Source organism: Carassius auratus, chromosome 47 (assembly GCF_003368295.1).
Source record: "Carassius auratus strain Wakin chromosome 47, ASM336829v1, whole genome shotgun sequence".
NCBI lineage: Eukaryota > Metazoa > Chordata > Actinopteri > Cypriniformes > Cyprinidae > Carassius > Carassius auratus.
Window position 1 is genome coordinate 10,231,892 of NC_039289.1, and position 23,173 is coordinate 10,255,064.

The following is a 23,173-nucleotide window of genomic DNA, read 5'->3' on the forward strand; positions in this document are numbered from 1 at the left end:
CTGGGAATACGTTGCCTTCGTTTGCTGTGAAAGGGACTCCAGTTGAAAGGGGTATCCTGGTGTCGCTGACTGGCTGGAAGTTCAGTAGTGGCTGAAGTGACGTCTTGGGGAGCCCGTGTTTGGGCGTTGGCTGAAGCTGGAGTTGTGTGGCTGGTCGGAGTTCAAACGCGCAGACGAGGTCGACGTTACAAAACTTAACTCAGAACACGAAACTCTCAAACGGAAAAGAAAAGAAATAAAGTTTGACGAGACTAGGTTGTTTTCTTTCTCATCGTGGCATAGTAGCAGCAGGCAGGCACGCTGGAATGATGATTAACCGCATGGCTAGATGCTACAAGCTAAAGCTACAAGCTAAAAGCAGGCATGACTGATAGCACGAGCAAGGCTGGAACTAAAAGCCGACATGGCTAATAGCAGCAGCTAGACTAGAACTAAAAGCAGAATTTCATGTGGTCCAAAGTATTTCAAACTTCCTTGTTGGCCACCCCTCAAATGTTGCCTTGACCAATCAGATATGGCCTTGAGTCTGGGGTATCATAAATCATTTGTTTATCTTACCAAGCATGTGGTTCTTGCCTCACAGGGTCTAATTTTGGACATGATTCCTATAACATGATTATGATATATTTTACAAATAAATGATTGTCAGGACAATATCAAGCAAGAAAATGCGATTATTTCAATACTAGACATGACTAGGTATCCTATAGTTATCAAAAGACATACACAATAAGTGATTATACATGATAGTCAAATGTGTGGGTTACACGTAAATGAATATGGAGTTAAGCAATGGAATGATTCATTCAGAAGTCTTTTTTGAGTTCATTCTGGTCCATATATAATGTATAAAAAGGGTTTCTTTGCCATTCTCTGACAAAGGACTTTTCTGTGAAGACAAAGGTTTAAAGCCCTTCCCCCTTAGGAATTTCAGTCTGGTTTCACTGGCTGGGGGGGGAAGTCAATGCAAGTATTTAACTTGATCTCCTGGGTTTACATGTGATGTCCAGCGTTGCATTCCAATCACGAACAATAAATTTCTTCAAATTAAAATTGTCAATAATTGTTCTATTGGTGTTAATGTTGAAAGCTGTTGTGTGAACAAGTTGGTTGGTTGGTTGGTTATCTTGCTTGGTTCTTGTGGCACTAGAACTGATTTATGACTTCCTGAGGAGTTCGTCTCTCGTTTCAATGCACACAGCTCTGATAGACTCTTTGATTTGTCTGATTTGACTCATTTCTGCTACATATATCCCCCTTTCGATCGGCGAGGTGTTTAGGTGAAGACATCGTCGATCGCTGGAGAAACAAAGGCAGAAGAAGCAGACAAACACAGCAAACAGCAAGACAACACCTCCATGACAGTTACTGTACTGGTGCAGGCATCAGGTTATTTAGGTACACGTGGTTAAGTTCAATTAGTCAATGTAGTTTAGCACATTGAGGATAGTTTAGATCGTCTTGGAAATTGTTTTTATTTTGATTCATCAATCAAATTTGTGGTTAACTTTGTTTGGTTCTTCTAGGTTGTCTTACTTTACATGTTTACCATTAGTTTTCTAGTAATTTCATTTTCAATTCAATGAATTGACCTATCATGCATGGAGCTCTCTGGCTTCCATTCAGTTTAGAGTGGCTGGCGGATATTAGGTGTTGCGTCAATCCTAATATCAGACCTTCGACCCTCGCAGGGTGTCTAGGCATTTCACCTACTCAGGAAAGAGGGGAAGGAGAAGGATAGGTAGAAGAAGAACAAAACAAAACAAGGCTGCTGTTGGTTTTCCTAGCATGGGTTACAACTACTATTGAGCTAGGATGTCAGGTGCAGCTAGTGTGTCATGAACCTTAACTTAGTGTCAGGTGTTCTACCTATTGTGAGGATGGCTGCACGTTTCTTCATGGTGGGTATGTGTAACTTTGTTACACTAAAAGTTGGATATTCTACCTGTGGGAAGAATATGTTTGCTGACTGTGTTATCAGTAGATGTGTTTACCTCTGGGTGTAGGTAATGTTGTGTGTTACTGGTGTAGTGCATGTGTGGTCAGATCTGTTCAAGTCTGTGTTGTCTCCCCCTTTTTCTAGCATGTCACTGAAGACTGGCTCTCTGCATCCTTGGCTTGGATGAGGGCGTGTCCATGGTCTAATGAGGGGTCAGTCCAGCAAGGCAGGAGGTTCTTTGGCAGACAGTCGGAGGCAGTTTGTCATGGCTGTGTGAAGCTGAGTTGCAAAACTTGTCTCCTATGTTGCATTCGTCTTGTGATGCCTTCTGGCTGTAGCAGACTTTCTGACCTTCGTTGCTCTGGTGGTTGCTGTTGCACAGACAGGGAATTTGGAACTTGGAGTTGGAGTTCATTTGACAGTTTGTTAGTGACTGAGGTGATGTCCTTTAGTACCTCAGATTTTTCATCAACAGTTGGCCGTGAAAGACTTCTGGGTCGTTGTTGAACAGGTGCTTGTCATCTCAGATGTGGTGCACCAGGTGATCACCGGCCTTCTGTTCTGTCGCTGGTCACAGCGAGCACGACTCAACTTTGTGGTCATATACATGTAAATTGTCTTGAAGGAACTCTCTTAGTTGTTCCATGACTTGTTCCGTGTCTTCTAATGGTAAGCGGTCATGTTCTTGTGCATACTCAGCACTGTGCATGTCTGAGTGGTGCTGAGGTGGGTTTTGATGTCGCTTACCCACACGAGTTGCTCTTGGATGAGTCAGCTGATTACCTTTGGATATCTGGTTAGGTTTCCAGATGTTCTTATCCTTTTGGTTTCTTGAGAAGCGTGGCTGGTCCCATGGATTTTTCCAGCAGTTGGGCTGAAAGCGGTCGTGGATATGGGCGTCACGTTCTCTGTGCTCTTGATGGAAGACTCTGGTGTTGTGATGCCACTGGGTGGCGTCCAGTGCAAGGCTTGAGTCTTTGTTGACAGAGTTCAAGAGTGTGGATGTTTTGTTACCTTTCTTTGAGGCCAACTTCTGCTTGTTATATGCCTTCTGTGTTAGGTCACGCAACTGTTGGATGGTCATGGAGTTCGGACAGGCCATGACACCTAGATGGTGACTGACTCCAGGGTGCAGATTCTTTAGGAAGAGGGTTTTGAAGTTCACATCCTCTTCAAGGTCAGAGTTGTTGTGTGCACCAAAGTAGGATTGTCGGAGTCGGTTGTAATAAGCTTGTGGAGTCTCTTGACGACCTTGTTTGGTTTCCAAGGCAGTTAACAGTCCATGTTCAGACTCTGGGTCTGTAAACTCTTTAATCAGGACCTCACGAAGTCGCTGGTAGTTTGACTTGGTTTGACTGGGCTGTCGATCTAGAAAGTTTCGTACCTCGGGACTGGACGTGGCTCTAAGGAGGTATAACCAGTCTCTGTCAGTCACATGAGGTCTCACTTCCAGGTGAAATTCGATATCTCGTAGGTAAGCTTGGATGTCGGGGCTCTCTGTGGAGTTCGGGTTGAACCTGCTGATGTTTTTAGACAGCTTGTTGAGGTCTTTGATGGTCATCCCGTGTGCAGCTTCAAGGCCTTGGACGGGAGGTTTTCTTTCGTTGGCAGGAAAGGGTTGTGTGGCGAAGGCAGGTGAGGTTTTGGGTTGTGGCCCTTCGCTCCTTTCGTCATATGCCAGTTCTTGGACGTGGGACTCTGCTCTGCTCAGCAGTGATGAGGCTAAGAGAGGTTTCTCTTTCCTTGGCTCTTGTTTTTGCTTGTAAGCATTTTGGAGTTCTTTTCTGACCATGTAGAGCTCATCGTTGGTATCGTCTAGTTGTTGGGTCAGATTGTCCATTTCAGTTCTGTACCTTTCAAGGTGGTCTTTCAAAGCACTGATTTCAGAGTTCTTGTTTCTGATGTCTAGCTTGGCTTTCTCTAGTAGCTGTTCGGCATACTGGAGTCTGTTTACCAGGTCTTTCTGAGCAGCCGTTGTATGTTGCTGGTCGAGCTGAGCTGCTGCCAGGGCTGCTTGGAGCTTCATAACTTGTTCTGTTGTATCCTGCTCCCTCTCGCTGGGTGCTTTGAGTTGATTTTGAACTTTCACTTCCAGCTTGTCTATGCGACGTTGAGCACGTGTCAGCTCCTCTTGAAGGTGGGTGATGTGCTTGTCGCTCAGTTTCAGCTGGGTGGTGAAGGCATAGCTTAGTGAGCTCGTGATCTTGACTAGCTCCTCGTGGTTGTTGTTCTGGCTTGAATCTTGTGTCAGGAATCTTCTCAGGATTAGGATTATTATTAAAAATAATAACAGTTCAAATGTCTTTGGAGTGAGGCTGTCTGTTATGCCTCTCAGCCAAATGTTCACATCTTCCCCATGGGAAATGGGGTCTGCAGTCTGCGGCATGTTGGCACGCTGGGGAGAGGAGAGACTGACACAGATCTGTGTGGAGTAAAAGCCTATGTGTGGTGGGACAACTAAGTGTTGTATCAGTGATTGTGAACCACTAGTGAAATGTGGTGATGACTGTGTTGGTCTCAGGGTGTCTAAGTAGACTAGAGATGCGAAGACTTTGTCACTCTAATGAGGAAGAGGAAAAGAGAGACAGAGGTGAAAAACAAATTCAAATGACAAGCAAAATTTCTGTTTTTCAAATGAGGAAAAATTTTTTTTCCAATTAAATGTTATCAAAAACATAAACAATATTATTATATTTCTTGCTTTTGGACAAAAGAATACAATAATAATTCTGATATCTCTTTTCTTAGTCTGACAGGATTGACACCGTACACCTTTCAGTTGGACCGCTCACCAGGGAGTCAGCGAAGGCGACAGTTGCTCTATTAAATTGATCTCAACGTTGGATGAGATGCTAAAACTTGGATTGCGTTTCCAAATGTAGGGAGTTTAGGAAGAACAAATGAGAGGATGATTACAATCAAATTCATAAGGATGATTCGTCGTCTTTGGCACGATTGTGTATTTACTTCACTCAGAATTGATTGATGGTTCTTACATGTCCTACAAATGTAAAAAGAGAAAAGGAAAGTAAAGGAGAGAGAGGACGGAGATGGTAAGTCTCAGTAGCGGTTATCTCAACTACAAGGAGAGCGTTGTGTTAGTTGCTGCACAACTAATCAAACAAAATAAACTTTAAGTGAAAGAGGGTTGTCTTTCTAATTTATTTGAACTCGTAGTGAGGGATAACAATGTCTCCTTTTGGGGCTCAGGTTTGTCGTTCCCAGGCTAGGATACACAAAAGAAATGGTAAGAAATAGGAAAATTAAAAAATTAATAAATGGGCAAAATATGCAAACATGAAATTAAAAAGAGGAAATCAATACGTAAAACAATAGTGGTTAAGTGTATAACCAAAACAGGAAGAGGGGTAAAACGCATTCAAATAAGTAAAGGTCTGAATAGCATATATTCAGATGGGTAATAAATAAATTAGGAAGAATAAGTTTACTTAACTTCCAAAGTTCAAGGCTTATTCATTCCTAAAATAATTAGACCCAAAAGAGAATACTAGAAATAAAAGATCATATGAAATGATCTGAGAGGGAAATTTTAAATGATTCAAAATAAATTTAATGTTTCAATTAAATTTCAATTTGACAATTAATAATGGTGAGTCAGTATTTCCCTTTCTAGTAAAATGAAAATAAGTGGTCTAGTGAGAAAAGAGAGCGATAAAAAGAAAGAGACTAACAAGTGTTAGTTAAGATGTTTAAAATGGTTAAATCACGTCAGCGTTGCCCAAACACACATTATTCTACCACTGGATGGTAATGCTAACGGCTAACCTTCGAGGCTAGTGGCTTTAGTATAGACTTCAATGTAAATGCAATGGTTTCGTTAGCTTAGCGACACCGCGGAGTTTGTGCGCTGCGCGTGCACAGTTCAGAGTTGCTCCGGAAGTACGTCAGGCTTCCGGGTCACGGTCGTCACTATGGCAACCAAAACACATTCTAGTGGATTAGCACATGAATCGTTGCATTGTTGCAAATACAGTTAAGCATGTTACATGAAATGTTGGCTCATTTCAACACTGTACAAATAACAACACCGCCTTTCAGTTGGTTTTGCGATGTGGCACTTAAACTCTCAGTTTGTATAGAGTTAAATTAATCTTAATTCAAATAGCAGCTTCCTGCTGTAGTTATTATATCAATCTCAGCAATTTGATTCTCCGTGCCAGTTTTTCTGGACACAAACATAAAAGTTTTCCTTCGCTGTTGGTACACAGTTAAAATTTACTTGATCAAGCTTTTAAAACACTCCTATTCAAATTACTCTCGGACACACGCAGTGTTACGCGAGATTGCATTCACTTTGTGAACGGATACAAATGGGCAAACATTGTTCTCTAATGTTTAACGTTAACGTAGGGGAGTCGAATATCAAATTTGATTCGGCAGTGGAACACGCACTGGCAATCAAACTATATGAAATATGAATACGGGGACTTTGATAAATAGATTGAGGAACCCGCTCAAAACTATTCTTTATTCACCGATTTATATCCCTTTTGAAACACTAACAGTTTAGCTCCGTTCAGCAAACAGTGACTGAGATAGCGTTTGAGACACTGGAACACGCAGTGAAATCAAATCAGCTATAAAACAAGGCATTACACAAATGAGGAACACGCTCAATTTCTACCTTATTGTACGTTCTCAGATGTTTACTTTTAAGTTCACTTACTGCTGTTAACAACGGGGAGACGGACTCGAGTTAAAGTCTCCTCTAGCTCCTTTCATTCAAGCGGGAGGGCGCGCGCTGCTTACGTCACGCGTCGTACACACATACTCAGGTCTCGCATGCTTCTCATCTTTCATTCCTTTAGCAAAATCAAAGATTAAATAACTTGGTTTATGCTCACAATTTAGTTTAAACTGCCCGCAATCATTCTCCACCATTATAAATGTAAGGGAAACAGGTCAATTTAGCTCAAAGGGAATCATTTAAGATTTTAAAGGGAATTTGAACAGAATCACTGTTTCACGGCTGGTCACGGAGACGCCCTGCGATTCAGTGAACTAGCCGTTTAACATCAAATCTGCGCTGGATACTAATATCCAAACTATAGTGAAACACTATCAATTAGCACAGTAACAAGATCGGCAGCTTAAGACATTAACTTGTAAGCACAAAACACAAGATACTTCTCTTTTCAATATGAATAAGGCTTCATTAGATACATTTATGACATATAAACTAATCTAACACATAAATGCACGCACTCACACATTCACACAAGTTGCAGGAAGATCGAAAGTTAGGGAAAGATGAGTTTAAGAGAATGGAAATATGGAATCCCAAGTTAACAGCAATACGTTAAATTGCATAGACATGAACAACCATCAATCACGTAATTAGCCCTTGCATTGAGTTCCTCAATGGGGTTAAAATTATATTAGATACACCAGCACAACACATATCTGGGAATACGTTGCCTTCGTTTGCTGTGAAAGGGACTCCAGTTGAAAGGGGTATCCTGGTGTCGCTGATTGGCTGGAAGTTCAGTAGTGGCTGAAGTGACGTCTTGGGGAGCCCGTGTTTGGGCGTTGGCTGAAGCTGGAGTTGTGTGGCTGGTCGGAGTTCAAACGCGCAGACGAGGTCGACTTTACAAAACTTAACTCAGAACACGAAACTCTCAAACGGAAAAGAAAAGAAATAAAGTTTGACGAGACTAGGTTGTTTTCTTTCTCATCGTGGCATAGTAGCAGCAGGCAGGCACGCTGGAATGATGATTAACCGCATGGCTAGATGCTACAAGCTAAAGCTACAAGCTAAAAGCAGGCATGACTGATAGCACGAGCAAGGCTGGAACTAAAAGCCGACATGGCTAATAGCAGCAGCTAGACTAGAACTAAAAGCAGAATTTCATGGGGTCCAAAGTATTTAAAACTTCCTTGTTGGCCACCCCTCAAATGTTGCCTTGACCAATCAGATATGGCCTTGAGTCTGGGGTATCATAAATCATTTGTTTATCTTACCAAGCATGTGGTTCTTGCCTCACAGGGTCTAATTTTGGACATGATTCCTATAACATGATTATGATATATTTTACAAATAAATGATTGTCAGGACAATATCAAGCAAGAAAATGCGATTATTTCAATACTAGACATGACTAGGTATCCTATAGTTATCAAAAGACATACACAATAAGTGATTATACATGATAGTCAAATGTGTGGGTTACACGTAAATGAATATGGAGTTAAGCAATGGAATGATTCATTCAGAAGTCTTTGAGTTCATTCTGGTCCATATATAATGTATAAAAAGGGTTTCTTTGCCATTCTCTGGCAAAAGGACTTTTCTGTGAAGACAAAGGTTTAAAGCCCTTCCCCCTTAGGAATTTCAGTCTGGTTTCACTGGCTGGGGGGGGGGGGGTGGGGTGGGAGGGAGTCAATGCAAGTATTTAACTTGATCTCCTGGGTTTACATGTGATGTCCAGCGTTGCATTCCAATCACGAACAATAAATTTGACAATCTCTTCTTCGAATTAAAATTGTCAATAATTGTTCTATTGGTGTTAATGTTGAAAGCTGTTGTGTGAACAAGTTGGTTGGTTGGTTGGTTATCTTGCTTGGTTCTTGTGGCACTAGAACTGATTTATGACTTCGTCTCTCGTTTCAATGCACACAGCTCTGATAGACTCTTTGATTTGTCTGATTTGACTCATTTCTGCTACAACTGGGAGTCCAAACATTAGTTATATTTGGGTGTCATTTCGTCAATGATTTTTCAGAATTCTAACTGACCTGCTACTGCACAAAAAACCCCTTAGGTCAGTACAGGTTCTGCAAGTTTGGCACACCAAATACTAAACTTAAGCGATGCCTGCCGTTTTCCTAAAATGTAAAGCCTATAAATAACCCATCTGAAGGTGGAAAACGTGGTGCCAGTGTTGATACTGGGAGTGCGCTTCTATTGTACATGGATTTAAAAAGCATGAGAGATGTCAACAAAGAGCATTAGGAAACAAATTTAACTGATCAAACCTATTTGGGGGATGCAAGGGGGAAATTAAACTGCTCATTTGAAGTTACCAACACGAAGAAAATCAAGTTCACTGCATAAGATGCACGCAAAAATCTGCAGTGCTTCAAGGAAGTGGACGTTCACGCAGAACTCTTTTGGCACAAGTGCCAATTAACAGAATTCCCTTTACAGCATCATGGGCAATGTATTCCACCTTTACAGTACTCCTAAAAAAGGGAGCTCACAGCAGGTCCCTTTAAAAGGTTTATTAACTTCCCTAACGAGAAAAGGGAGCCTTTCCTTCTGGCAAGAGAATAGGTACAGTAGGACTACCCACTTCCTTCCTCGCACAAAATCAATTGGTTAAACTAGACAAGAAAAACAGAAACGAGAATAAGTTTGCTCCCCCACATTTATTGAAGACCAGCTAAAGTCTTCTTGTGCTCTTGAACCACTACAGGACCGAGCGAGGCCTTCCCTTCCCACTGAAGGCCTAGAAAAAGCAGACACCAAAGTTAAGTGCCTGAAGGGTCAAAAACCAAGCTTAAAAGCACCTTCCTACCTCCAAAAGGAGAAGCAGCAGTTCCACCATCAGGACCACATGTTGAGTCACAGCAAGCACAAACCTGGTTGTTCCCATCAGCAGCAAGCCACCTGCAATACGGACAATCAGACATGGCACCTTTAATGTATTCGTAAGTGGCATGAACATACCCATTGGCAAAGGAACAGGATTTGTGGAGCGAGTCACTAGTTGCAGAAGCAAGAGTGGCCTTCAGAACACACGTCATGTAGATCTGCAAGAGACACCACCGGTAAGGGGACACAAACCAAAGCAAATGGGAGAGGTCATTCTCCAACACTCATAACACATACAGAAGGACTGGATCCCCCCTGGAACATGAAGGCCTCCAGCTGGAACCGGATTTTGTCTTCCTGGGATCGAGGCATGAAGCGCGAGCTGGAAGCTGTGACCTTGGCATCCACAAGACATCTAAGGAGTAAAAAGTAGTTGTCAGGGACAAAGCGGTTACAAGGAGCAAACTCGAGAACAAGTCAACTCTGCAGCATCTGGTGACATGAACACACCCATGATTCTCAATGAACAAATATCTCGGAAGGGCGTTCACATCAGGTACTTGGGTGGCCACACAGCTGTCTACAAACACACGCAGAGGGACGTGGTTGTATACCTTCACAGATGCCTCAACATTAATAACGTCACCCAGGAAGTAAGAGTTTGAAGGCCTCTCATAGGACCAGTCATCTGCAAGAGGGAAGAACTGCTTAGGCACAGCCTCGTTCAGAAGGCAGAAGGTCTAGAGAAACTGCACAAACCAGTCATGAGCTTCAGGGAGAACACCAAGACTTCTTCACCAGCCTCCGTTGAGGCATAAGGGACCCAAGTTGGCTTCAAGGCACTACTGCTGACATTTTGAAACCTGCAGTTCAAGAAGTGACCAATAAAATGGGCTTCCAGTTCCACCACTGCAAGCAATGCCACAAGTCACAAAAGGTCGCTTACCTTTGATAGTGGCATTGAACTCCAATAACTGCACCACCTGCACGGGTAATCGGAGTGCCAGCAAACGCCTCAGGAGTGTAGGTAAGGGCAAAGGTGTAGACAAGCTCATCCTTGGTCATCTATAGGAGACTGACGTGGTTACCAAGAGGGTTCTCCGAAAAAGAGGACCCATTCCAAAAGGCATCTTAGCAAGTCATGCCATAACACTTGGTTACCCGAGTAAGCAGTTATTAAGAGTCTTTCCCACTATAAGAGAACCGTCCCATGGATGGTTCCCTGAATCTAGAACGTCAATACCAAAACAAGGGCCCCATTTTTAGTAGGGTTCAATAAATCTAGTAACACTTAACAGCTCTTACCATCAAGACACTGTTGCAGTCCTGCAGTTCATTCTCAAAGAAGAGCACCTTAGAGCCTGGGACCAAACCGACAACAGGACATCCTCCCAGAGTCAGACCAGATGGCTGGATCGGTTCACCATTGCTAAACAAGTCCTGCTGTACCTCCACATGAATCCGGTTCTCACCGCATTGAATAGCAACACTACTGGGGGTCACAGGTTGCCTCAAATGGAAATCCACCGCCATCTCACTCGGCACTTCTGGAACAATGGGAAACCTCCAGTCCAAAGGCTTCACTGGACCCTGCAACACCTGCTTCTCCTGAAGACCAAGAGGCTCTTGTGCAAATCCTCTGTAGTCGAGACTCTGAAACGGAGAGGCCTTCTGCAAAGTGTTCCCGAGCACTTGAGAAGAAACAGGCACTCTGGAAGCTGGATATGATTGATGCTTCTTGCTTTTTGGACTTTGACTGGAACTCAAACTTCCAATAGCATTCTTCAGATCAAACACCACAAGCACAACTAGCACTAACACACATTGCAAAAGACCCATCCTGACAAACGTTAACACAATACCCACCAGTGCTCGTCTTTGCCATTAAGTACAGCTTTGAATTTAAGCGGCTCCTCCCCTTTCAGCTTGATTGATTACCTTTGGACCTCCAAAGGTCTCTGGGCCTGTAATTAACAAATGAGAACGTTCTGGAATGTCACTAGCCAATGGAAGGCTTGATAAGGATCTGAGATTTTCATCTACACTTATTCACAATTTTACAATTAAAGTTTGAAAGTGTGTTTATGATAGACAAAGAATGTCATTACAAAAGCGCCTGATATGACTCAAATAATAGAGAATATTCATAAAAATCTCTCTCTCTCTTTTTTAAAGAGTTTTTAGTTTATCATTGGAAAAGACTTGGAAAAATGTAGAATTACATCACTTGCTCCCCAGTGAATGGGTGGCATCAAAACGAAAGTCCAAAGAGCTATTATAAATATCAAAATAATCCACAAGTAATTCACATCAATTACGGTCTTGTGAAGGGAAAGGCTGTCTGTTTATAAGAAACAAATCCATCGTTGAGAAATTCAAATGATTGCTTCCGGCCAAAATATGATCTCATAATCCCAACTAAAGGTGCCATAGAATGCATTGGTACAATATTTTAAATGAGATCTACATAAAAAGGTACGTGGCTTGGGTATGGGCAAAAATTCTCTGGAACGGTTTTACATGTCCGTTTACAACCCTGGGATTTGTCCCTAGAATTATTTGGAAGGGTCATGAACAATAATGTTGAGCTCTGCTCTGATTGGCTGTTTCACAGCGCAGATCTCTTCTGTCCAGCGTGAACGATGGCGAGATTAGGCATCCAACCTGATATGTTTGAGCCTGTATCAGACGAAGATAAAGATTTGGAAAGAATGTTTAGCGTCCGCGTGAACGAGTCTTGAGAGAGTTGTCAGTGAAGATGTGGACACAGCCTCTGTGTTGCTTTTATACGCGTTTTCTCTCAATAAGAATTGAATCTCGAGATCCAATGAGAATCACCCAGTTGTCAATGAAGAGGGAGGGACTATCGTTAATTAGCTGGAACCTGTAGAATACAAAAAGACCAAAGGGCAATAGCTTCACTTTGTGTTTAGCTGTTGAACAATGGCTGGAAGTTGGTGTTTGGCTCAGATTTTGGTGGTCTGTGCTTTCTGTCATGCTGTCCCACAGTGGAGTCAATCGCTTCAGGATGCTCAAGCTCTGATGATCCAGCAAACTGACCAGCAGTTTCAGCTCCAGAAGCCAGTTCAACAGCTAACTAACCAGCAGTTTCCACCTCAGAAACCAGTTCAACAGCTAACTAACCAGCAGTTTCCGTTTCAGAAGCCATTCCACAACAACCTAAGCCGCAGTTTCCGTTTCAGAAGCCAGTTCCACAACAACCTAAGCCGCAGTTTCCGTTTCAGAAGCCAGTTCCACAACAACCTAAGCCGCAGTTTCCGCTTCAGAAGCCAGTTCCACAACAACCTAAGCCGCAGTTTCCGTTTCAGAAGCCAGTTCCACAACAACCTAAGCCGCAGTTTCCGCTTCAGAAGCCAGTTCCACAACAACCTAAGCCGCAGTTTCCGCTTCAGAAGCCAGTTCCACAACAACCTAAGCCGCAGTTCCCTCTTCAGAAGCCAGTTCCACAACAACCTAAGCCGCAGTTTCCGCTTCAGAGGCCAGTTCAACTTGATAAATGTGCTGTAGCTGATTCTGAGCAGATCCAATGCGGTCTACCTGGGATCAGTGGTGCTGCGTGTGAAGCTATCAACTGCTGCTTTAACGGACAGCAGTGTTTCTATGGGAGGGCAGGTAAGCGTTCTCCATCTTATTCTGTTCGTGTTAAACCGTTTCTCTGAATTTAACCTGCTCTTGTTCTAGTGACTGTCCAGTGTATTAGAGATGGTCAGTTTGTGGTAGTGGTGTCTCGAGACGTTACCTTGCCTCGACTGAGTCTGGATTCGGTTCAACTACTGGGTGGAAACGACCCACCTTGTGCTCCTGTGGGGTCTACACCTTCCTTTGCTATATACCAGTTCCCTGTGACCGCATGTGGCACGAGCGTGATGGTTAGCAGCTGCTACTGGTTTTATTCTGCATCGCTTGGACTGGATGCTGACACCGTTTCTATTGACAGGAGGACGGTGGATATGTGGTGTATGAAAACCGAATGACCTCATCGTATGAAGTGGGGATTGGACCATATGGTTCCATCACAAGGGACAGTCATTTTGAGTAGGTGATCCATGACTTGGTGTGACCACTAATCCCTGATAAATGCTACAAGCTCGCTGTGTGTCGTCCAGGTTTCTCTTCCAGTGTAGATATTCGGGAACTTCTGTGGAAGCTCTGGTTGTGGAGGTCAACTCCGTTCCTCCACCTCCACCAGTAGCCGCTCCTGGACCTCTCAGGGTGGAGCTCAGACTGGCCAATGGCCAATGTGTCACCAAAGGCTGTGCTGAAGGTAAGGTCTTGTCCTGTGTCTGCCTAAAGCCTTTCAAACTGGAGTCCGGTTAAACCCCAGTGTTGTTCCTCAGGGGATGAGGCCTACACGTCCTACTACAGTGACGCTGATTATCCCATCACAAAAGTCCTGCGAGAGCCTGTGTATGTTGAGGTGCACATTATGGAGAGGACTGACCCCAACATTGTCCTGATGCTGGGACGTTGTTGGACTACTTCAACCCCCAGTCCACTCGGTCTCCCCCAGTGGGACCTTCTGATCGACGGGTGAGTGTACAGCCAATCTTCATCCTTTTAGTCTGCTGGGAGACCCTTTCTAACCTTCTCCTTTGTCTTCAGATGCCCTTACCAGGACGACCGCTATCTGACCACACTGGTTCCAGTGACTGGATCGTCTGGTCTTCAGTTCCCAACCCACTACAAGCGCTTTGTTGTGAAGATGTTCACATTTGTAGATCCAGCCTCACTGGCTGCTCTGCAGGAAACCGTATGCCCCCCTTTACTTGAACATTTGTGTATTTACTACTTGTGGATTCTATGACTTGAGCCTCTTTCTTCCCTGTCAGGTCTTCATCCACTGCAGTACAGAGGTGTGCCATCCATCATCTGGCTCTTGTGAGCAAAGCTGCACCAGGAAACGTGAGTTCTTGCTTTCTCTCGACAAGAGGAACTGAGCATTTTAGAAGTGCGTTCTCACTTCTAACACTTCTCTTTCAGGAAGAGACACCCGTATCAAGGCTGTCTCTGGGGAGCAGACTGTGGTTTCTAGTGGAGAAGTTACTCTGGTCATGTAAATCTAGTGTTTTTAATAAACCCTGCAGAACCCCGAGGTATCTCTTTGTCTATTGTTTTGGTTCGACAGAATCCGGGATTACGTGCCTCTTCCCAGTTGTTTTTTCCTCGCACCATTAAACCAAGGCATTCCTTTCTCCATCCTCCAGTTGTTAACCTGGGGCAGCACAAGGTTCCCCTATTTTAATTTGTCTTCCAAACGGTAGTTTGGCTCCCGATATTCACAATATAAAGTTATGTGGATTACTTGCGGCTTTTGTTTTAAATCCAGCTCAAGTTTTAAATGGAAATCAATTCTCGACTGTCTTGAAGCAAACACGAAACCGTGTCAATTGTCCTCAACTCAAAGTAATGCTATTAAAGGGATCCTCCTCCCCAAAATGAAAATGGTGTCACTAATCACTTACCCCCGTGTCGTTCCAAACCTGTAGAAACTTCATTCGTCTTTGGAACACAATTGAACCCCTTACTTGTCACCCCCCCATTTTCAGCATGGAGACACGAATGACATGCCCAAAATTAAAAGGTTGCTGCTAAGGAGTCTTTCTTACTAGATACATAATCAACATCGGTTCACACAGCTGACACCTCAAAGTTTACTGTTCAGGAATCAGAATTACTTAGACGGTTATAATAGAGATGTATGTAAGCTCAAACATGTCAGTAAAAATATTAAAAACCTATTTAAAAGTGATGTAGGATATGATTTTAGATACATAATGAAGCTAAAGCCACAAGTCTACTAATACTTCATTTTGACATTTCAGAATATAATCTCACAAAGTGTGAATTTTATGAAACCTTTTCTAAGACCGTGTCATGTGTGTTTTTAGAGAAGGCTAGTAAAATTGATTTATGACTCCTGGAATGCAATTATCTCTTGTTTGGACCGGCAAAACTGCCCCATTCATGATTCTATTGTTGTTACAAAACGAGCCTTTCACACATGGGCCAGGTATGACACAAAATCCTGATTCTTCATTTATCATTATTCCAGTATACATTTACCCCACTATTATCAAAAGCCTTACTATAAAATTACAACAAAACATTTTCTTACAACCTTTGACAAAATGATTACAAAATGCATTATGAAGAAGAACTGCACCTGCTATGTAGCTGCATTAGAGCTAACGTTAGCATCAAGCTACATAAGACTATTCATGAAAATTAACCGATTGTTTGTAATAACCTCCTTTTGCGATCACATGTGGAATTTTACTGCTGTAAAAATATGCTATTTATAGCCTTTTACGTCGCTGCACAAGTTAGCATTTCAGATGTACATTTATGTTATAAAAACGCCCAAAATCACATACCATTAACTAACGTAATCGTGTGTTAATTATTTGGATATTTCATGGGTACAGAGGTTTCTCTGTGTTGTTGTGGTCAGACATCAACACAGATGTGTACAGGAAATGCATCATGGGTAGGATGGGGCGGGATATGATGCACAGTTATGATGGACAAGACACGGGCGAATCCGGTCTCTGTCAGCAGAGAGGTTTGACGTGCTGTGAAAGTAAAACAATAATCTGGGGCCGGTGACTATCCTTGACAGCAAAGGGGTTAAAGATATTTTGGATGAAAACCGGGAGGCCTGTGACCATCCCATATACTGCCAAGGTCCAGAAAAGCACCATCGGAATTACCCATCTGCCATCAGTGGATGAACCGTAACGTTAGGAAGCGAGGAGAACATATGCTTGTGGCGCGGCTGACACAGAAGAACGTACACAGTCTGACTACTCCGAGGATGCTTTTCTGGACCTTGACAGTGCATTTTACTTGGCAGCCTGTGGGCCAAATCACAAGCCTCCTGGTTTTCATCCAAAATAAGTGGGGTTCCGAAGATGAACGAAGCTCTTATGGGTTCGGAACGACTTGGGGGCAAGTGATGACGATCTTCATTTTGGGGTGGAGTATCCCTTTAGTATTGAAACCGCCCAAGATGTTGCACAAGTGACAAACCAAAAAAGGTCATTCACTGGGAGTCAATTCGTCAATGATTTTTCAGAATTCTAACTGACCTGCTACTGCACAAAAAACCCCTTACGTCAGTACAGGTTCGGCACACCAAATACTAAACTTAAGCGATGCCTGCCGTTTTCCTAAAATGTAAAGCCTATAAATAACCCATCTGAAGGTGGAAAACGTGGTGCCAGTGTTGATACTGGGAGTGCGCTTCTATTGTACATGGATTTAAAAAGCATGAGAGATGTCAACAAAGAGCATTAGGAAACAAATTTAACTGATCAAACCTATTTGGGGGATGCAAGGGGGAAATTAAACTGCTCATTTGAAGTTACCAACACGAAGAAAATCAAGTTCACTGCATAAGATGCACGCAAAAATCTGCAGTGCTTCAAGGAAGTGGACGTTCACGCAGAACTCTTTTGGCACAAGTGCCAATTAACAGAATTCCCTTTACAGCATCATGGGCAATGTATTCCACCTTTACAGTACTCCTAAAAAAGGGAGCTCACAGCAGGTCCCTTTAAAAGGTTTATTAACTTCCCTAACGAGAAAAGGGAGCCTTTCCTTCTGGCAAGAGAATAGGTACAGTAGGACTACCCACTTCCTCGCACAAAATCAATTGGTTAAACTAGACAAGAAAAACAGAAACGAGAATAAGTTTGCTCCCCCACATTTATTGAAGACCAGCTAAAGTCTTCTTGTGCTCTTGAACCACTACAGGACCGAGCGAGGCCTTCCCTTCCCACCGAAGGCCTAGAAAAAGCAGACACCAAAGTTAAGTGCTTGAAGGGTCAAAAACCAAGCTTAAAAGCACCTTCCTACCTCCAAAAGGAGAAGCAGCAGTTCCACCATCAGGACCACATGTTGAGTCACAGCAACCACAAACCTGGTTGTTCCCATCAGCAGCAAGCCACCTGCAATACGAAAAATCAGACATGGCACCTTTAATGTATTCGTAAGTGGCATGAACATACCCATTGGCAAAGGAACAGGATTTGTGGAGCGCGTCACTAGGTGCAGAAGCAAGAGTGGCCTTCAGAACACACGTCATGTAGATCTGCAAGAGACACCACGGGTAAGGGGACACAAACCAAAGCAAATGGGAGAGGTCATTCTCCAACACTCATAATACATACAGAAGGACTGGATCCCCCCTGGAACATGAAGGCCTCCAGCTGGAACCGGATTTTGTCTTCCTGGGATCGAGGCATGAAGCGCGAGCTGGAAGCGGTGACCTTGGCATCCACAAGACATCTAAGGAGTAAAAAGTAGTTGTCAGGGACAAAGCGGTTACAAGGAGCAAACTCGAGAACAAGTCAACTCTGCAGCATCTGGTGACATGAACACACCCATGATTCTCAATGAACAAATATCTCGGAAGGGCGTTCACATCAGGTACTTGGGTGGCCACACAGCTGTCCACAAACACACGCAGAGGGACGTGGTTGTATACCTTCACAGATGCCTCAACATTAATAACGTCACCCAGGAAGTAAGAGTTTGAAGGCCTCTCATAGGACCAGTCATCTGCAAGAGGGAAGAACTGCTTAGGCACAGCCTCGTTCAGAAGGCAGAAGGTCTAGAGAAACTGCACAAACCAGTCATGAGCTTCAGGGAGAACACCAAGACTTCTTCACCAGCCTCCGTTGAGGCATAAGGGACCCAAGTTGGCTTCAAGGCACTACTGCTGACATTTTGAAACCTGCAGTTCAAGAAGTGACCAATTAAATGGGCTTGCAGTTCCACCACTGCAAGCAATGCCACAAGTCACAAAAGGTCGCTTACCTTTGATAGTGGCATTGAACTCCAATAACTGCACCACCTGCACGGGTAATCGGAGTGCCAGCAAACGCCTCAGGAGTGTAGGTAAGGGCAAAGGTGTAGACAAGCTCATCCTTGGTCATCTATAGGAGACTGACGTTGTTACCAAGAGGGTTCTCCGAAAAAGAGAACCCATTCCAAAAGGCATCTTAGCAAGTCATGCCATAACACTTGGTTACCCGAGTAAGCAGTTATTAAGAGTCTTTCCCACTATAAGAGAACCGTCCCATGGATGGTTCCCTGAATCTAGAACGTCGATACCAAAACAAGGGCCCCATTTTTAGTAGGGTTCAATAAATCTAGTAACACTTAACAGCTCTTACCATCAAGACACTGTTGCAGTCCTGCAGTTCATTCTCAAAGAAGAGCACCTTAGAGCCTGGGACCAAACCGACAACAGGACATCCTCCCAGAGTCAGACCAGATGGCTGGATCAGTTCACCATTGCTAAACAAGTCCTGCTGTACCTCCACATGAATCCGGTTCTCACCGCATTGAATAGCTACACTACTGGGGGTCACAGGTTGCCTCAAATGGAAATCCACCGCCATCTCACTCGGCACTTCTGGAACAATGGGAAACCTCCAGTCCAGAGGCTTCACTGGACCCTGCAACACCTGCTTCTCCTGAAGACCAAGAGGCTCTTGTGCAAATCCTCTGTAGTCGAGACTCTGAAACAGAGAGGCCTTCTGCAAAGTGTTCCCGAGCACTTGAGAAGAAACAGGCACTCTGGAAGCTGGATATGATTGATGCTTCTTGCTTTTTGGACTTTGACTGGAACTCAAACTTCCAATAGCATTCTTCAGATCAAACACCACAAGCACAACCAGCACTAACAGACATTGCAAAAGACCCATCCTGACAAACGTTAACACAATACCCACCAGTGCTCGTCTTTGCCATTAAGTACAGCTTTGAATTTAAGCGGCTCCTCCCCTTTCAGCTTGATTGATTACCTTTGGACCTCCAAAGGTCTCTGGGCCTGTAATTAACAAATGAGAACGTTCTGGAATGTCACTAGCCAGTGGAAGGCTTGATAAGGATCTGAGATTTTCATCTACACTTATTCACAATTTTACAATTAAAGTTTGAAAGTGTGTTTATGATAGACAAAGAATGTCATTAAAAAAGCGCCTGATATGACTCAAATAATAGAGAATATTCATAAAAATCTCTCTCTCTCTTTTTTAAAGAGTTTTTAGTTTATCATTGGAAAAGATTTGGAAAAATGTAGAATTACATCACTTGCTCCCCAGTGAATGGGTGGCATCAAAACGAAAGTCCAAAGAGCTATTATAAATATCAAAATAATCCACAAGTAATTCACATCAATTACGGTCTTGTGAAGGGAAAGGTTGTCTGTTTATAAGAAACAAATCCATCGTTGAGAAATTCAAATGATTGCTTCCGGCCAAAATATGATCTCATAATCCCAACTAAAGGTGCCATAGAATGCATTGATACAATATTTTAAATGAGATCTACATAAAAAGGTACGTGGCTTGGGTATGGGCAAAAATTCTCTGGAACGGTTTTACATGTCCGTTTACAACCCTGGGATTTGTCCCTAGAATTATTTGGAAGGGTCATGAACAATAATGTTGAGCTCTGCTCTGATTGGCTGTTTCACAGCGCAGATCTCTTCTGTCCAGCGTGAACGATGGCGAGATTAGGCATCCAACCTGATATGTTTGAGCCTGTATCAGACGAAGATAAAGATTTGGAAAGAATGTTTAGCGTCCGCGTGAACGAGTCTTGAGAGAGTTGTCAGTGAAGATGTGGACACAGCCTCTGTGCTGCTTTTATACGCGTTTTCTCTCAATAAGAATTGAATCTCGAGATCCAATGAGAATCACCCAGTTGTCAATGAAGAGGGAGGGACTATCGTTAATTAGCTGGAACCTGTAGAATACAAAAAGACCAAAGGGCAATAGCTTCACTTTGTGTTTAGCTGTTGAACAATGGCTGGAAGTTGGTGTTTGGCTCAGATTTTGGTGGTCTGTGCTTTCTGTCATGCTGTCCCACAGTGGAGTCAATCGCTTCAGAATGCTCAAGCTCTGATGATCCAGCAAACTGACCAGCAGTTTCAGCTCCAGAAGCCAGTTCAACAGCTAACTAACCAGCAGTTTCTGTTTCAGAAGCCAGTTCCACAACAACCTAAGCCGCAGTTTCCGTTTCAGAAGCCAGTTCCACAACAACCTAAGCCGCAGTTTCCGTTTCAGAAGCCAGTTCCACAACAACCTAAGCCGCAGTTTCCGTTTCAGAAGCCAGTTCCACAACAACCTAAGCCGCAGTTTCCGCTTCAGAAGCCAGTTCCACAACAACCTAAGCCGCAGTTTCCGCTTCAGAAGCCAGTTCCACAACAACCTAAGCCGCAGTTCCCTCTTCAGAAGCCAGTTCCACAACAACCTAAGCCGCAGTTTCCGCTTCAGAAGCCAGATCAACTTGATAAATGTGCTGTAGCTGATTCTGAGCAGATCCAATGCGGTCTACCTGGGATCAGTGGTGCTGCGTGTGAAGCTATCAACTGCTGCTTTAACGGACAGCAGTGTTTCTATGGGAGGGCAGGTAAGCGTTCTCCATCTTATTCTGTTCGTGTTAAACCGTTTCTCTGAATTTAACCTGCTCTTGTTCTAGTGACTGTCCAGTGTATTAGAGATGGTCAGTTTGTGGTAGTGGTGTCTCGAGACGTTACCTTGCCTCGACTGAGTCTGGATTCGGTTCAACTACTGGGTGGAAACGACCCACCTTGTGCTCCTGTGGGGTCTACACCTTCCTTTGCTATATACCAGTTCCCTGTGACCGCATGTGGCACGAGCGTGATGGTTAGCAGCTGCTACTGGTTTTATTCTGCATCGCTTGGACTGGATGCTGACACCGTTTCTATTGACAGGAGGACGGTGGATATGTGGTGTATGAAAACCGAATGACCTCATCGTATGAAGTGGGGATTGGACCATATGGTTCCATCACAAGGGACAGTCATTTTGAGTAGGTGATCCATGACTTGGTGTGACCACTAATCCCTGATAAATGCTACAAGCTCGCTGTGTGTCGTCCAGGTTTCTCTTCCAGTGTAGATATTCGGGAACTTCTGTGGAAGCTCTGGTTGTGGAGGTCAACTCCGTTCCTCCACCTCCACCAGTAGCCGCTCCTGGACCTCTCAGGGTGGAGCTCAGACTGGCCAATGGCCAATGTGTCACCAAAGGCTGTGCTGAAGGTAAGGTCTTGTCCTGTGTCTGCCTAAAGCCTTTCAAACTGGAGTCCGGTTAAACCCCAGTGTTGTTCCTCAGGGGATGAGGCCTACACGTCCTACTACAGTGACGCTGATTATCCCATCACAAAAGTCCTGCGAGAGCCTGTGTATGTTGAGGTGCACATTATGGAGAGGACTGACCCCAACATTGTCCTGATGCTGGGACGTTGTTGGACTACTTCAACCCCCAGTCCACTCAGTCTCCCCCAGTGGGACCTTCTGATCGACGGGTGAGTGTACAGCCAATCTTCATCCTTTTAGTCTGCTGGGAGACCCTTTCTAACCTTCTCCTTTGTCTTCAGATGCCCTTACCAGGACGACCGCTATCTGACCACACTGGTTCCAGTGACTGGATCGTCTGGTCTTCAGTTCCCAACCCACTACAAGCGCTTTGTTGTGAAGATGTTCACATTTGTAGATCCAGCCTCACTGGCTGCTCTGCAGGAAACCGTATGCCCCCCTTTACTTGAACATTTGTGTATTTACTACTTGTGGATTCTATGACTTGAGCCTCTTTCTTCCCTGTCAGGTCTTCATCCACTGCAGTACAGCGGTGTGCCATCCATCATCTGGCTCTTGTGAGCAAAGCTGCACCAGGAAACGTGAGTTCTTGCTTTCTCTCGACAAGAGGAACTGAGCATTTTAGAAGTGCGTTCTCACTTCTAACACTTCTCTTTCAGGAAGAGACACCCGTATCAAGGCTGTCTCTGGGGAGCAGACTGTGGTTTCTAGTGGAGAAGTTACTCTGGTCATGTAAATCTAGTGTTTTTAATAAACCCTGCAGAACCCCGAGGTATCTCTTTGTCTATTGTTTTGGTTCGACAGAATCCGGGATTACGTGCCTCTTCCCAGTTGTTTTTTCCTCGCACCATTAAACCAAGGCATTCCTTTCTCCATCCTCCAGTTGTTAACCTGGGCAGCACAAGGTTCCCCTATTTTAATTTGTCTTCCAAACGGTAGTTTGGCTCCCGATATTCACAATATAAAGTTATGTGGATTACTTGCGGCTTTTGTTTTAAATCCAGCTCAAGTTTTAAATGGAATCAATTCTCGACTGTCTTGAAGCAAACACGAAACCGTGTCAATTGTCCTCAACTCAAAGTAATGCTATTAAGGGATCCTCCTCCCCAAAAATGAAATGGTGTCACTAATCACTTACCCCCGTGGTCGTTCCAACCTGTAGAAACTTCATTCGTCTTTGGAACACATTGAACCCCTTACTTGTCACCCCCCATTTTCAGCATGGAGACACGAATGACATGCCCAAAATTAAAAGGTTGCTGCTAAGGAGTCTTTCTACTAGAACATAATCAACATCGGTTCACACAGCTGACACCTCAAAGTTTACTGTTCAGGAATCAGAATTACTTAGACGGTTATAATAGAGATGTATGTAAGCTCAAACATGTCAGTAAAAATATTAAAAACCTATTTAAAAGTGATGTAGGATATGATTTTAGATACATAATGAAGCTAAAGCCACAAGTCTACTAATACTTCATTTTGACATTTCAGAATATAATCTCACAAAGTGTGAATTTTATGA

General features: G+C 43.7%; 3 protein-coding genes and 1 pseudogene across 3 annotated transcripts; 2 read left to right on the forward strand and 2 right to left on the reverse strand.

The window, feature by feature from the left end:
- Positions 1 to 9,309: 9,309 nt before the first annotated feature.
- On the reverse strand, positions 9,310 to 11,348 carry LOC113065070 (zona pellucida sperm-binding protein 3-like). Its single transcript, XM_026236198.1, has 8 exons — positions 10,800 to 11,348; positions 10,441 to 10,559; positions 10,254 to 10,357; positions 10,005 to 10,182; positions 9,792 to 9,909; positions 9,630 to 9,712; positions 9,478 to 9,569; positions 9,310 to 9,408 (listed from the first exon to the last, which is right to left on the reverse strand). Exons 1-8 carry the CDS (start codon positions 11,331 to 11,333, stop codon positions 9,329 to 9,331), a joined length of 1,308 nt encoding a protein of 435 aa, XP_026091983.1. The 5' UTR covers positions 11,334 to 11,348; the 3' UTR covers positions 9,310 to 9,328.
- A 1,059-nt stretch (positions 11,349 to 12,407) lies between these two features.
- LOC113065071 (zona pellucida sperm-binding protein 4-like) lies at positions 12,408 to 14,611 on the forward strand (annotated as a pseudogene).
- A 2,593-nt stretch (positions 14,612 to 17,204) lies between these two features.
- On the reverse strand, positions 17,205 to 19,258 carry LOC113065072 (zona pellucida sperm-binding protein 3-like). Its single transcript, XM_026236200.1, has 8 exons — positions 18,695 to 19,258; positions 18,336 to 18,454; positions 18,149 to 18,252; positions 17,900 to 18,077; positions 17,687 to 17,804; positions 17,525 to 17,607; positions 17,373 to 17,464; positions 17,205 to 17,303 (listed from the first exon to the last, which is right to left on the reverse strand). The coding sequence occupies exons 1-8, from the start codon at positions 19,226 to 19,228 to the stop codon at positions 17,224 to 17,226; spliced, it is 1,308 nt and encodes a 435-aa protein (XP_026091985.1). The 5' UTR covers positions 19,229 to 19,258; the 3' UTR covers positions 17,205 to 17,223.
- Positions 19,259 to 20,297: 1,039 nt separating this feature from the next.
- On the forward strand, positions 20,298 to 22,423 carry LOC113065073 (zona pellucida sperm-binding protein 4-like). The gene is made up of 8 exons (XM_026236201.1): positions 20,298 to 20,939; positions 21,009 to 21,196; positions 21,265 to 21,362; positions 21,434 to 21,591; positions 21,665 to 21,857; positions 21,930 to 22,077; positions 22,157 to 22,229; positions 22,308 to 22,423. Exons 1-8 carry the CDS (start codon positions 20,333 to 20,335, stop codon positions 22,382 to 22,384), a joined length of 1,542 nt encoding a protein of 513 aa, XP_026091986.1. The 5' UTR covers positions 20,298 to 20,332; the 3' UTR covers positions 22,385 to 22,423.
- The last annotated feature ends 750 nt before the right edge of the window (positions 22,424 to 23,173 follow it).

Bases quoted from the DNA above. Each gene is read 5' to 3' on its own strand.
- LOC113065070 (XM_026236198.1), bottom strand. From the start codon at position 11,333: ATGGGTCTTTTGCAATGTGTGTTAGTGCTAGTTGTGCTTGTGGTGTTT. The intron at 10,560-10,799 runs GTAAGAGCTGTT...AGTCTCCTATAG, and splicing joins ACTGCAACAGTGTCTTGATG to ATGACCAAGGATGAGCTTGT. The intron at 10,183-10,253 runs GTTTGTGCAGTT...TCCCTCTTGCAG, and splicing joins CTCCCTGAAGCTCATGACTG to ATGACTGGTCCTATGAGAGG.
- LOC113065072 (XM_026236200.1), bottom strand. From the start codon at position 19,228: ATGGGTCTTTTGCAATGTCTGTTAGTGCTGGTTGTGCTTGTGGTGTTT. The intron at 17,465-17,524 runs GTATGTTCATGC...TTCGTATTGCAG, and splicing joins TCCTGTTCCTTTGCCAATGG to GTGGCTTGCTGCTGATGGGA. The intron at 17,304-17,372 runs GTAGGAAGGTGC...TGCTTTTTCTAG, and splicing joins TGCTGCTTCTCCTTTTGGAG to GCCTTCGGTGGGAAGGGAAG.
- LOC113065073 (XM_026236201.1), top strand. From the start codon at position 20,333: ATGGCTGGAAGTTGGTGTTTGGCTCAGATTTTGGTGGTCTGTGCTTTC. The intron at 21,363-21,433 runs GTAGGTGATCCA...TGTGTCGTCCAG, and splicing joins ACAAGGGACAGTCATTTTGA to GTTTCTCTTCCAGTGTAGAT. The intron at 22,230-22,307 runs GTGAGTTCTTGC...CTTCTCTTTCAG, and splicing joins GCAAAGCTGCACCAGGAAAC to GAAGAGACACCCGTATCAAG.